The sequence below is a fragment of the Corvus kubaryi genome, unplaced genomic scaffold (assembly GCF_017639235.1).
Source record: "Corvus kubaryi isolate FWS band 111438036 unplaced genomic scaffold, C.kubaryi_AGA036_p1.0 44059, whole genome shotgun sequence".
Lineage (NCBI taxonomy): Eukaryota > Metazoa > Chordata > Aves > Passeriformes > Corvidae > Corvus > Corvus kubaryi.
This window is the reverse complement of record NW_024581266.1, coordinates 1-14,562: the sequence shown is the minus strand read 5'-3', so window position 1 is coordinate 14,562 and position 14,562 is coordinate 1. Positions and strand designations below refer to the sequence as shown.

At 41.6% G+C, this 14,562-nt stretch overlaps 1 protein-coding gene across 1 annotated transcript; it reads right to left on the bottom strand.

The window, feature by feature from the left end:
* Positions 1-480: 480 nt before the first annotated feature.
* Positions 481-14,556, bottom strand: LOC121672220 (uromodulin-like 1). Its single transcript, XM_042044798.1, has 11 exons — positions 13,997-14,556; positions 10,582-10,836; positions 10,101-10,213; positions 9,571-9,790; positions 9,253-9,405; positions 8,842-8,949; positions 7,838-8,080; positions 6,129-6,212; positions 5,412-5,524; positions 3,141-3,339; positions 481-2,648 (listed from the first exon to the last, which is right to left on the bottom strand). The coding sequence occupies exons 1-11, from the start codon at positions 14,217-14,219 to the stop codon at positions 2,452-2,454; spliced, it is 1,908 nt and encodes a 635-aa protein (XP_041900732.1). The 5' UTR covers positions 14,220-14,556; the 3' UTR covers positions 481-2,451.
* Positions 14,557-14,562: the final 6 nt, after the last annotated feature.

Below are 14,562 nucleotides of genomic sequence, written 5' to 3'. Positions count from 1 at the left end.
AGTCACAGACATCCTGACACACAAAAATGGAGGAATTGCTTAAATCCCACTGATATCAAGATTCAGAGTGGGATAACTAGATACTTTTGAGTGTCTTACCCTCAGCCATATATTTCTCTGTCCCACTTGCTGCCTCTCTCTGAGAAGGGAATATGCATGAGGAGCCCATCAATGCTGTTTGGAAGGGAGGAAGGGATCCTCTGTGGAAAGGGCAGATCTGGCTTCTCTTGCTCTCATTTTCAGGGAGTTGGCAGAGTCTAGACTTCACACTGTGGTGGTAGGGGGGATTTTTAATGAAGTAGAAGGTAAAAAAACTAGATTCAGTAGATCTTCTCTCTTGTTTAATCTAGCTCAAAGACATCATCCTCTGTTTAATCATACCAAGGTTAGCTCTGTTGTGGACTGCACTGGTCACCCTCCCCCCCCAGAGGTAGAAGAGGCTCCAATTTACATGACAAAACAAGAACAGCAGATTCCTTCAGAATGCACAATTGTAAAAATAAAGATTTTATTTGGAAAGCATCTTTGAGAAAATAGTTTAAAATACCACTTTTTTTTTTCCAGGTATGTTAAGTACATTTTGCATGAACAATCCCAGGATTCTATAGTACAAGCCTGCTGTACATAGGTCTTTATTTAACACTATTTACAAGGACATCAGAAAGCTTTACTGGCAATGAGGATTTGCTATTCAAAGTAGATCCCTCAAAGAACAAATAAAAGAGTATTAACATAAGCAAGAGCACTCATTTGTATTTTCAACAGAGCTCCCTGGGGAACTTGTATTGACTGACAGAATACATTGTTGAGTGACTACTCAGTGAATGGAACACCAGAGCTAGCTATATTTAAAAGCCACATAATATATGTTTACCAAATACTAATCACGCTCTCTTTCCATCAGTGAGGTGGCCGTGACTCCCCACCTCAGACCTAAGCAGGACAGACAAATTGACACTACATGGAAGCAAAGGGAGAGCAAGGCATGCAAGACCCTGTTTCATAGGTCCCTGCTACTAAAATTAATACTCCAGACAGGGTCCTTGGCAGGGAGCTGTGCTATAGCACAGGGAAGGAGGGATAAAAAGAATGAACACTGGCTGCACACGGAGCAGAGCAGAGCTGCTTGTGCACCACCACTCTGCTGAGCTCCCACCCTGTGCTGCAGTTCTGGCACCATCTTACTCTAACCTGTGCCAAATAACCATAACATAATCCCCAAAACCCAGGGCTGCTCAGGGGGCATGAGCCAGGGCCTCAACATCACGGGGTACTCAGTGTCTCAACAGGAACTCCGAGTGTAGGCAGACTGACAAAATACACAGATACAGGGAGAGCTGGTTTGAAATGAAACCCATAAATCCTGCTGCAAGTATGTACAGCAGTAAACTGCCCTTTGTCATCTGTTCAGCACATTCCAAGCAGGAAAAACTACACCCTAGGAGAAACAGACTGCAACTTCACCGGGACTGCAGCTAAGAGTGGTGGGAAAAGGTAAAGGTCGTTTCTTCTAATTGCTTAAGATATCTAAAGCAAGGTCTGCTCCAATGCCACAGGAGCTGCTTCTACTGGACTCTACTTTAGAATTACCAAGGGCAGGACAAAATTGCACTATATGGCACGTCCTTGCTCAGCCAACCATTTTTAACAGGCAAAAACAGGTGAGAAAAATACTTTTGGCTCAAATTAACCTAGTTTCCCTTCCCCCATCCCATAATACATTAAGGCTATGCTGTGAAGCCACATCTGTGTTTAGCATGCTATGCTTTTGACCTATAAGCAGTTATTTCTTCATAGCCCAACAATTAAAGGAAACTCCAAATTCAGAAGCCTCCAAATCATATTTCTGGTCCACTGGACTTCTATAGCTAGCCCACATAACTGAGATGTATCCCATTTTTCTCCAAGCTCCTAACCAAGATGTATATGCTAGAACACTAGTTATCCTGGGCCCATTCTGCAGTCACAGGAGAGAAAGAGGCATCTTTATTTGGTGCTAAAAGTCTCAGGGGAGGTGAATCACCCTTGGCCAAGTACACAAAGCCCAACAGGATGACTCTGGGCTCAGCTGGGCATTCAGGTGACCTGACACAGCTACCAGGCTCAGCCACCCTGTTTTCAGTGTCACCTAAATACAAGACAGTATTGAGTAGTTTGGATCGCGTCTCTCTTAGATTTGTGTTAGGAGGCATTGCAGCACCTATAGGGGATAGGCTGAAGAGAAGTTTCTCTGTTTCTCACTCTACCACGTGTACAATGTGAAAAATTCCATACCTGTTTAAAGGAAGATCCATTAGGTGTTGTTAGAAGCTGAGGAATTTGATGATGGACATTGTGAAGGAGAGGGTAGAACTATCCTAAGTTAATATAAACAATTAACATTGAATTTTAAGACAAATATATTAATCTTCTGCCTTACCCAAAATACTTAAGTGAAACTGATGGCTTGTCCTAGAAGTGCTTGTAGACAAACATTCCCATGAGTCCTGAGGGTTCAACCAAGTATTTACCTGATCTTCTCCTCACATAGATGTAAAACAGTATTTCCAAGAGAATCAGCACTAATGCAACTCCAAGTAAAACTCCAAGGACAATCACTGCTACTCTCCAGGAGGAATAGTTGTCAGTTGATGGCTGAACAGACAGAGCTGAAAATTCAAAACACATTTTAGAAATGTTAGCTCGAAACAGTAAAAAGTGGGTGTAAGAAATCCTGGAGCCCTAAGTGACAGCTGTGTTTTACTGCTTGGCAGCTTTGAAACTTCTGAATAATATTGAAAATGTTTTTGTATGTAGTGAAGATTTGTTAACTAGAAATCTTTTCTGAGGGTTCTTGTGATCTCTTGGTGACACCCATAACAGCTGCTCTGAGGATTTTCTTGATGGAATCTGAGAGTCTTTAGATCCTTTAGTGTGAAGAGGACCCATCCTTTGAATCTGGAATTGGGTATACATAATCACTCTTTAAAATAGATCCATAATCTGTATGAAATCACTATGTGTTCAGTGAATGTTTAAGTAGGTTACTTGAACTATTTGAACTTCTTAAAAGAAAGAAGTTAATTTATCATCTTAAAAGCAGTAGATCTGACCCTTTAGTCCCCACACCATTACAAAGAAGCTGTTTCAGTATCACTTACGTTGCACCATTACTTTAGTTTGGTTCCCAAACTCGTTCCTTATAATTTTAGTCAGGCTGGTCCATATAAAATAAACATCCACAGGCTCTTCTTTTGGCAACAGGGAGAGAAAATCAACAACCACACTGCCAGGTCTGAACCCAAGCACGACGATATCGAAGCGGTCGTTGTTCAGTTCAGCGCGCATGTCTCTAACAACCTGTGCAAGGTGAAATTGATATTTATTCCACTTGTCACTCAGCTGAGGCAGAGCAGGAATGCACACATCCTGCACACATCAGGATATTAATTTTCTTTACTTACTATTCTTCCAAGGTAATTGGTTTGAAACAACAAATAAAAAACTTATTGAAAGAGGATTCCGGAGCAACGCATTGTCTGTGGTTGAAAATGTGAAATCTAAGTTTGACTTCCAAAGCTCCAATCTGTTTAGCTAGTTATCAATGAATAATGCATTAAAACAAGTTGTCCTCCTCCACAAACCCATATGGGACCCCGACTGTACGAAACTTGGAATCTACAAAGAGCACCCAATATTTCTAAAGTTATGTTCAGTGTCCCCTAACTTTTTTTAACATGTGCAACTAAACTTCAAGCATGGTCCTTGAACTACCAGCACACACTAACTGCACAGAACTTGATGTTAGAGGTCTAAAACTTTTTTTTGCCACCAGATTTTCAAAGTCATGATGCTAGAGAATACCTATGCAAAGAGAGACAGGGGTGTGATTTGCCTCTCAATCATTCTGGCATAAACCGAGTGTAATCCCATGACACCAATCAAAATCAAATCAATTGCACTGATATCTCCAAAAGTAGAGTCTTGCTTAGTGCTTCCATAAGGATATAGAGCAAGAACAAGCAGTCCCCTTTTTTAGATAAGACTGGTTGATATGTTTTTGTCAGGACTGTTCTTTTCAGAAAATTAAGTGTTTGATTCAACCCACTAAGAGAAGTTATCTTCTCGCTGTGGATAAATATGGTATTTTACCTGAAAAGTCTGAAAGACTGCTATTTTTCATAGATGATAACAGACCTTGTTCTGAGTCACTGCTCAGTTTTCTGCCTCCATCTTTTCTGTGAGATATATCCCCATGTCAGACTTTACATCACATTAAGTTCTTTGGCCAGAGACTTCAAAAATGCTTTTCTTTTCCTCACCTTGATGAGCAGTCTGGATAGGAAACCTGACTTATGCAGGTAAAACTGTAAAATTTCAAAGCTACTACTACAAAGTGGTAGTACTGTGGAATATAAAAGAAGTAGTTCAACATTCAGATTGAAAAAATAAATCCAGTACATAAATTGTCTATATTTCCAATCATTTTAGTACAGCCTCTCTTTGATTTTGTCATTTTTTAAAGAAAAGGTGACACTTTGCACGAGGTAAAAGCTTCTTAAAAGCCAGAAAAGGGATTCCTGTTGCATTCAATCAGGTTGGATGAAACCTTCTAAATTTACTAAAGTAAATTTTTTATCCATGAAGTGGAGACGTTAGCAGTCATAAGACAAGGTTACCTCCGAGTTGGCGTGGTGAGAACAAATTAATTACTGCTTTTGAAATCTGTGGTTTCTTAGCTAAAGGGTATGATCATCACACTAAAAATAGCTGTGTTAGTTATTTAAAGCAGTCTACCCCAATCTCCCAGTAATTTTACCTTTCCAACAGACTTATATACATCAGGATTCCTGAGAGGTGTTGAAATTATTAGTGCTTTTCTTGAACATGCTGTTAAAGAAGTGCCAGACTGCTGCTTCTGCCTGTCAGCTTTGCTAGCTCAAAGCTTCCACTTTCTCTCCTCATTTTCCCCCTGAGATGACCCCCTTGATACTTTGTCCAGTCCTGCAGCCACTTCCATGAAGTGAATTGCCAATGATCTGGACTCACAGTACACACTTGCAAAGTTTTCATGTTTCCAAGTCTGTGTTGAAATGCTGTTTTTGAGGAATATTCTTTTTTTGCCTCCACAGGCATCAGTTTAGCGAAGTGGGAGAAAGTAAGCAGAACAGGATGTTCCTTGAACTTACAAAAATAGAATTTTAAAGTGCCTTTCACTACATAACTTATATTTGAGGATGGCTTAGGGAATATAACCCTCCTCATTGAACAACAAACTGTCTGTCCTTGGCAGATTTTGTGCTCCCTATACTGTCTTTTCTTTTTCACCTGTCCCAGTCTTGATTTAACAATGAATGTAGGAGTCTGAGGCTGCTAATCACAAGCCTTTCTGTGGTTCATTCAAGTTGACAAAGAAGATTGCATCAACTTACATCTGTTGTGATCTTTCCAGACATTGTTTTGTAGTGTTCACTCTCAGAGTTGTAAAGTGTATTATTAAATATCTGGCTTTTTAAAACAACGCTGCAGGCAAATGCTTGGTTTTCTAGAAAAAAATTAAAAAAGAAGAAACAATGAGATGGTTCCCAGGATGTCACTCCATAATTGGTCTTTGGACTTTGTTATCTCATGTATTTATAATAAGAATTGATAAAACCAGAAACTAATCAAATAATGATAATAGAGTGTGTCATATGTGTCTAATGCCCTGGCTTTGGAACCTTCAGAGCTGAATCTCTCTAAGTTTGTCAGCCATCACAATGCTCACAACTTGCTCACCATTCCTGTATTATTCAGGGTGCATCCCACTCCACTAATTCAACAGCCACTCTCCCATTGATTCCAGCAGGAGCAACATCAGTCTGTTAGAATCTGCAAGGCTCTGAGTGTGTTTAAATCCTCCCGAGTAGGTGGATGAGCCCTGAGCCAAAAGAAGAAGGCTTTACATAGAAAAGTCCAGACTAAAATAGAGCTGGAAGCTGACACTGAAGTTTGATGGAGGCAGCTTCTTCACCAAAGCAGTGTGAACTTCAGATGCTGTGTGAACTGACATCATAAAGCAGATGGCAAAATACTCATGGAAGATACTATATTGTGAAATAATACCCCGTAGTTATGGATAAACAAATGTTAAGGTTCTATAAACTTACTGGAGCATGCCATGCCTTTTAACTCAGAGCAGCCAGTACTTTCTGCTAAACAAAACTCAGTCATTTCGAAACAGGAAGCAGAATCTGTAAAATAAATTTAAAAGTCAAGATAATCACTTCTGTGCATGCATTATTGCTGCTAATAAGAAAATTATGGAATAAGTGGAAGTCTTTAATTATGGCCAAGGAGTCACCTAAGCAGAAGTTCCTTTGGCCCAGTGAGAACTTAGAATTGCAAGTTATAAAATTGGAGCATATCAAAAGAGAGGCAGGTGGTGGGTGGGTAGGTGGTATGTGAGAACTCACTGAAGTAGCATTGAGAACTCTGATTTCTTATGAGAGCTAAAGATATAGGTTGTGCTGCTACATGCTCGTACAACTCAGGTAAGATAGATGGAGCTTTCAGAAGTAAAAGTCACCTGCAATTTCTTTTGGAAAAAATATGCATCCTGGAGTCTCAAAACCTCAGTATGCTTGCCTGGACTGGCTAATCTGAATTATTTATAATGGGTCAAAACCCATTAAAGGGTGGTATAGCAGGTTTTATGTGGTTATATCTCCAGTTCTCCTCATAGAATTGAACATAATCTTTAACTTCACATGAAATATGGATGACTTGGTCTTTATTGCTCTTTTTATTTAGATTACAAACACTTTTCTGGTAGGGCAGATGGCTCCAGGTTACAAAAGGAAACCTTTTTTTTTTTTTTTTTAAAATAGAGAAACTAATAAATGAAAGCCAGTGGACTGAAGAATTAAAAGATTTCAATGGAAATTATGATGAGAATTCCTTGGCTTTGTGGTCCTAAAGACTAAGACAGAGGATAAGTCCATTAGAAGGAACCCCCACAGTCAACTGCCAGAATAATTGCCCTAGAAGGGTTTTGAGAATAATCAGACAATCCACTAGAGAACTCAAGAAAGGATTGCAAATGTTTTAGAGGTCAAGAAATGCTGGAAGAAAGTTACAATTGCCAAAAGTCAAGTCAGATCTTTTAAGTTATATAAAAAGAAATTGTGAACACTTTCTCAGCCACTGGGAAAGAATGATAAAGTGCAGCACAGTTTTATGAAACGTGGATCAGGCCAAAATAACCCAGTGGTTTCCTTTGACAGGCTGATTTTTGATCTCTTCCAATGATAGAAAAGCAATATTATATTGTGCCAAGTGGCAATTCTTTTAGTGGAAAAAGTTTTGTCTAAAGGAATTGGCTAAGGGGGAGATGCCAATGGGGAGCTTTAAAGGAGAAACTTTGCTGTAGAGGGATATTATGTGTCATGTCCCTTGAGAATCAGTTTTAGTACAGACACACAATTAAACAATTTGTTTTAATGTCTGTAACCTAGGATGAAATTAAAAAGGTAACAATGACAATTAAGGACTGCTTGCAATCACAAGAGCACGTAGAACCTAAACTTCACACTACCAGAATATTTTCTGGTAAATTTACAACCAAAATATCCTGACTTCTGTACAGAATTATCTGGCTCAATAATAAAACATGATCAGAAACTTTACAGAGTGAGTTCTTACTCTTGCAAACTCCTCTTTAATCCACACAGTCCTATCCAAGTAAGGGGATGAGTCAAATAAATAAAAATGACTTGCAGGAATAAGAGTCTGTGAGATCCAATCCAGATCATATTGCAACAAGACTCTGTGAGTTTACAGTAATTGAAAAGAAATGCCAGGGTGATGGAGGAGGTACCTGTTTGGACAGTGACTGAAGTCTGATTCTTCTCAGCACAAGATGACACTGCCACAGAAATGATGTACACATGGCCAGGAAGCAGGTGCTTAAACACAGCTTTTGTCTCTTCTGTAGTTGTTTTGTGTATTTCCTGGCTTCCATCCCTGACAGAGATGTTGTAAAGGCTGCCTTTGCTGCCACTGGTCCAGCTGAGTTGTATTTCTTCTGCAGTGACGTTCTGAACTTCGACGGACACTGGCACTGCAAAGTGAGAAAGTTTCATACAGCTAAGAGCAGTTCATTTCACTTCTGCAATTCTACACATTTAATACTGAAGAAAAAATACAAATGAAAGCAATATAAACTCTTGTGTGTTTTGCTGGAGCTGATTTCAGTTTTTCACCTCATTCTCCCACCAGAGCAGAGGTGAACCCTTTGCTCTACAGACAGAAACCATACATTAATGGTTTGGAGCCATTTGTTTGATGGCTCCAAAACACAAATGGGTGACATTCTACTTGCTTCTAGCCTTTCTAATTGCAGGCAAGGTGTGGTAAATGGTCAGAATTGTACAATGTTGCTTTAAGACAATGGAGAATTGATGTGGCTGGTTGAGAAAAACATGAGCATTCTGAGGTGGACTGAGATTTGACTCATCCTGATATCCTCAGGAGGATGTATTATTAAAATACCACCAGGAAATCCTAAATTCAGAGCAGTAGAGAGGCATTTATTAAATGTGCTTCATAATAGGGTTAAGAAAAATCACCTATCACAGTGGTTTATGCCTGCAGGCAGGCACCCAGTGAACATTTACTGGGTCCAGGAGAGCTTTACCAAGGTGTAGAAACTGCCTCGATTGATATTTACATAATTATGTATTTCCAGTGATTTTATCAGTCTTCCCTTTCTGAAATTATGCTGAGGGATTTTACCTCACAGCTGATATGACCAATGAAGAAGAATATTGTGTCTGATTGGATAATTTTCATTCTACTATTCAGTATCAAATATTTACTTACTGCAAGGTGCTGACGTAAATGTGGTAGTGAAAATGGAATTAGATGTAGATCCTGTAAATCCAGTTGTCTTGGTGGTGTTGGTGTCTGGAGGGACTGGAGTTGTCTGTTCTGTGAAACAGAAATTTGGAGGCAGTGAGTAGAATTTATTTGAAAGTTCACCAAGTTTATGCTTTTTATTTTTGTAAACAACTTTCAAAAAACAAGCCCAGGAAACATTCTTCTATTGTTTGCTGAAATATTTAACTGTGGTACCACATGACATCAAATCCCTCCAAGCCCAGTGTACATAATCATAATTAGATATTACCTAAAGAGGGCCAGGGGAGGGAAAAGACCGAACATGCAAATTTTTTAAGATTCAGCTTGGGCTTGGGTTTGGATTGGGTTTTTAAACTTATATAAAGCAATTACGTGAAGGCAGATCCTGCTGACAAACTCTCCCTGGAACCTGGGGACTCTTATCAGTGAATCCTTTGTTGCATCCACAGGAGTAAGTGGCTCCTTCAGCAGTGCAGGTTGCATTTTGGTCACAGTCATTTAAACCTGGCTGACAGCTATTCCTTGCTACAGTGGAGTTAAACAAAACAGGAGGAGAACAAAGATTTAAGTCAGTATCGGAAAAAGAGATAAACCAAGTACCATTTGCCTTTCCCAACCAAATCCCATTTCACTGGATGTTACCATCAGTGGAAAACACACTTGAATTCACAGGGATGAACAAATTCATACCTTCTACAACAGTCTTTCTAAGATCAACTTCAAATTCTGTACTGCTGTTAAGGGCCTCTGTAAAAGCATCTGAAACCTCTGGTTTTGTTATATTTTGTTCAACATCCAACACAATGTCAAAGAGCACAATCACACTTCCTTCCGTGATGCTGTTAATTACAATACGCATTTTTGTTCCATTTTTTAATTCTTGTAGCTTCTGTGGCAGATGTTTTGTTATCTGCAAAGTAAAAGGTTTAAGTTATTATCTTTTTTTTTCTTTAATATATAGCAACATGCTGGCCATAATTCAATTAAAAGCCACTCTCATAATAGGGGAATATGTATAACTTCCAGACAGAATTTCCTTTAAATCAGGGCCTCAGAGGACAGCAACATAAATGAAAAGTAAGCACTTCTTCATTTCTAACCATCACACAATCTTTCCCACCCACATTTAAGCTATTCATATCCAGATCCTCATGATTATTTACACTAGGAAGAGCTCAGCAGAAAATAAAATTTTAGTTTAGAATTTCTAAGCAAAGTACCTCCGTAATGAACTTATTTTCAAACTCCATAAATTCTCTACTTGATTTGTTCTGATACGCAGGCTTGAAATCTTCACTGGTAATCCTGGTGGTTCCACTGTAGACTTCAGCAGCTGTGGAGATATGAAAGATAGAATAACCAGAAAAAACGAAGTTATTGTTTAAAAATTATATTTCAGCTAAGTAAGGCTTGGGAAATAAAGTGTATGGAGCTGGGAGAGGCTAGAACATTGAACTGCTGTGGTTCTAGCTCAGTAAAGCTTTGAATTTGGCAGGAGGACTAGCGGGGCTCTGGACCTTAGCCCCATGAAAATTTGCAGGCTGTCTTTAAATTTCTGAAAGTTTGGCCTCCTTTTGCTTACTCATTTCAGTATATGGCTTATTCATGTCCAGGTAGGTGCTCAGTGTAAAAGGGCTTCATGTTCAGGCCATGAATGTGTTAGTTTGCTAACAGAAAAAGAAAAAATTCCAGAGGAAATACCTGTCTGAACTGTCAAGGAGGTGCTGACATTCTTAGAGCAAGTTGAAACATCCACGGATATTTGGTATTGATGACCAGAAAGCAGATTTTCAAATACAGTACTTGTTCCATTTAGGATTTTCTTCTTCATCTCTCCCGATTTTCCCAGCAGTCGCACTGTGTAAGGACTGTCTCCTGTGCCACCTTGAGGCTCCCAGCTGAACTGTATCATTGTACTGGTCACTTCCTGCAGCTGGATGGACAAAGTGATAGGAGCTGAAAAGCAAAAAGGAAATTCTTGTGAAACATGTAGTTACAGTCTGTGTCTTTAAGGAATAAAGTATTAATGAAAAACTGACTGCCTAAGGGAAGAATTAAGTCTCTGCAATGTTTTTTAAAGATATGCAAGTGTAGAGGTTTGGTCCAAAATACTCATTACTGTTTATCTGCTGTGAGATAAGAGTTAGGAGAAATGCAAAACAGGCACCAAACTTGAAAGAATATAAAGAAGTTTATTAACAGACCTAAAAGAAGAAGGAAAAAAAATTATACCACCTTCAGAACTCTCCTCCTCCCCCCACCTTCCTCCCTTCTCCCACTGACAATGTGAAAAGACAACCCTTAAGATGTTCAGTCTGTTTACCACTTCCATAATAACCTTGTTCAGTCCATTTAGAAAGAGAAGTCTCTTCTTGCTCATGCTATGAAAACATTATCACAACGAGACAGCCACCCACTTCCAAATATTGTTCAGTCCATTTAGGAAGAGGAGTCTCTCTGCCTGCGTGTGAGTCCTTTCCCCCGACTTGCAGCTTTTCCCGCAACTGCTTTCGAGGGTCCACTCTTGAAGTTTTCTGGGGTACAATTTTAAGGTTGAGCCGTTCAGAAACAAAAACAGAGGCCCTTCTCCTTCCCTGGGAGCAAAGGGTCTTCATCATCTTCATCGTTAGGACTATCTCTGGGAGCATCTCTAGGAACTGAGGTTTTCTCCTTTCCCATTTGGAGCAAAAGTCCTCATCTGGTTCATCTCTACGGACTGAGGTTTTCTCCTTTCCTGTTTGGAGCAAAAGTCCTCATCTGGTTCATCTCTCCCTGTCCAAACTTCTCATGAAATTACAGCTGCGTCAGCATCTGCCTATCTCAGCGCAGGTGCTTTTGCTCACGAGTTGAACACTCCACCCCCCATATCTTCATGAAATTACAACAGGATACTCTGATATATCATAGCTTCACAACAGAATTTCAGCTTTAAGCATCTCCTCTCTCTCTTCCCTCAGGTTTTCAGCTCTTCACAGCAATAAAAGGGTTAATCTCACCTCGGCCTTGCAGCTTTGCAGCTGGAATGTTGAATTTTTCTTATCGCAGTGGAGAGGGGGGAGAGCCGAGCCGCTCCGGCTGCCCACGGCAAGGCAGTGGGGGGGGGTTCCATGGCTGGAACAGGTCCATGGCTTCATGATGGCCGTGGCCCGGCCCGGCCTGGCCCAAGCAGGGCCTGGCCGGGCCCGCTGGCCCCCACACGGGGCCCGCAGCCACCTGTGCCAGCGCCGGAAACGAGAGAGAGCTTGGAGGGGGAGTTTGCCTATTCTTAAATGTGGATCACAGAGGTGATCACAACTTTAAGTGGCTTAGAGAATTGTCCATATTCAAACTGGCCAGCTGATAGGTTCTGTCAGTTCCCAGAGGAAACTGTAAGCACCCCTTAGCAAGGACGTCCCTTCCGGGACTACGCTTGCTAACCTATGACAGCAACATAGAATCATATCAGTGAGTCACAGAAGAGGTTGGAAGGAACATTAAAAATCATCCAGATCCAACCCTTGCCATGGGAGGGACACCTTCAGGTTGCTCAGAGCCTCATCCTACCTGGCCTTGATCACTTCCAGAGATGGGGCATCCACAGCCTCTCTGGGCAACCTGTGCCAGGGCCTCCCCACCCTCACAGGGAAGAACTTCTTCCTATTATTTACTCTAACCCTACACTCTTTCAATTGGAAGCCATTCTCCTTTGTCCTGTCACTACATGTCCTTGTACAAAGTCCCCCTTGTAGGTCCTCTCTAGGTACTGGAAGGGTTTCTAAGGTCTCCCCAGAGCCTTTTCCAGGCTGAACAACACCAACTTTCAGAGGTGTCTCCACTTCAGAGGTGAAAGCACCTTTGTGACCTCCTCTGGACCTCCTCCAGCAGCTCCACATCCTTCTCATGTTGGGGACCCCAGGGCTGGAGGCAGCTCTCCAGATGGGGCCTCACCTGAGTGGGGCAGAGAGGCAGAATGCCCCCTTCCCTGCTGACCACGGTGCTTTTGGCTTTCTGGGCTGTGAGGGCACATGGCCAAGTGATGCCCCTTCTCACCCACCAACACCCCCAAGTCTTTCTCCTCAGAGCTGCTCTCAGTCCATTCGTGCCCAGCCTGTGTTTGTGCTTGGCACTGCCCTGATCCATGTGCAGGACCGTGCACTTGGCCTCGTTGGACTCCATGAAGTTCACACAGGACCGCCTCTGAAGCCTGTCCAGGTCCCTCTGGATGCCATCCCTTCCCTCCAGAATGCCAACTGCACCACACAGTGTGGTGCCATCAGCCAATTTGCTGAGGGCACCCTCAATCCCGCTGTCCATGTCACCCACAAAGACATTAAACAGCGCCGGTCCCAGTAGTGACCCCTGAGGAACCACTCGTCACCAGGCTGTCCTTGGCCATTGAGCCATTGTCAAAGACCAAGCTGCACCTTATTGTGCATGGGCACATCTCCTACTGCATTCCATGAACACTGTGACTCCAGATCAGGGAAAGGATTAATCCCTTGGACTTGTAGATCTTGAAGAATACTATTATGCACTAAAAATGGAAGTCATGCTGCCTTTTTTTTTGGGTGCAGAGTACGAAAAGACTGCATTCTCCTCTTTTCCATCTTTGCTTTACCTTTTTATCCATTAAAAAATGATGAAAGATTCATTACTGCGTATTCTTTGAATATGGGCAGACAGCCCTTTGGCAAAAACTTAAATATACGCTAGAAAATAATTAGTATTGAAACAAATAAGAATCGAGTTAGCAAAAATAAATTCAACCCGATTGTCCCAATGAAGGAACTGCCTCTACTATTTCATAAAAGGAAATTTCAAGACTTAAATAAAAATCAGTTAAACTTTCCACTGGCATAACTTGGCCTATGCAGCATAACTACATAGCATTTTGCTCCTGTGGCACTGCCTAAGACAAGGTGTGTCATTTCAAAAAGAACTGCAGACAGGAGCTGCAGCTTTTGAGAAAAGTATGTAGATGCAGGGATTCATATTCCTAGATTAAATTCCCAGCTTAAAAAAGACATTGTAAAAAGCTCAAATTCCAACCAAATATAACAATAATAAAAGAAAATTATACTCGATTCTTCCAAACATAGAGCAAAATAAATTTAGTATAACGTGTTAAAATACTCACAGCAAGTTCCAGTGAAAGAAGGATTAACAGATGTTGATATACTGTGGTTTGTTGTGGATGGGCTTCCCAAGGTCGTGGAAGAGAGGGAATGGGAGGTCTTGGCAGTGGGCTCAGCTGTTGTTCTGTTCCCCTGGTTCATGGTGGAACTTTCCCCTTCTCCAGGAGGAGTCGTGGCACTGCTGCCTCCAGGGGCTGTGGTTATGGAAGACAAAGGGCTCCCCATGGGAGATGAAGTGGCCGTCACCTCCGCTGTGGTGTGTCCCTGTGTGAGGAGCGTGGAGGTGTGTCGAGGTGCCGGTGTCTCTGTGCTGCTGCTCAGCGTGGGTGAATGGATGGACTCAGTGATACCTGAGGCAGGAGAGGTGATGGGGGCAGAAGTCACTGGATTAGTGCTGGCTGTGCTGAGAGCGGGGCTGGGTGTCACCTCCTCTGCTGTCACAGCACCTGACTCCACGCCTGTAACACCAGCACTGGAGAACACAAATGCTGTGGGTGGGTGGGATGAGGCAGCCAAGGGGGTCTCAGTGGTGCCACTGGTGCTGCTTTGCTGTGGGCTGGGAGTCACA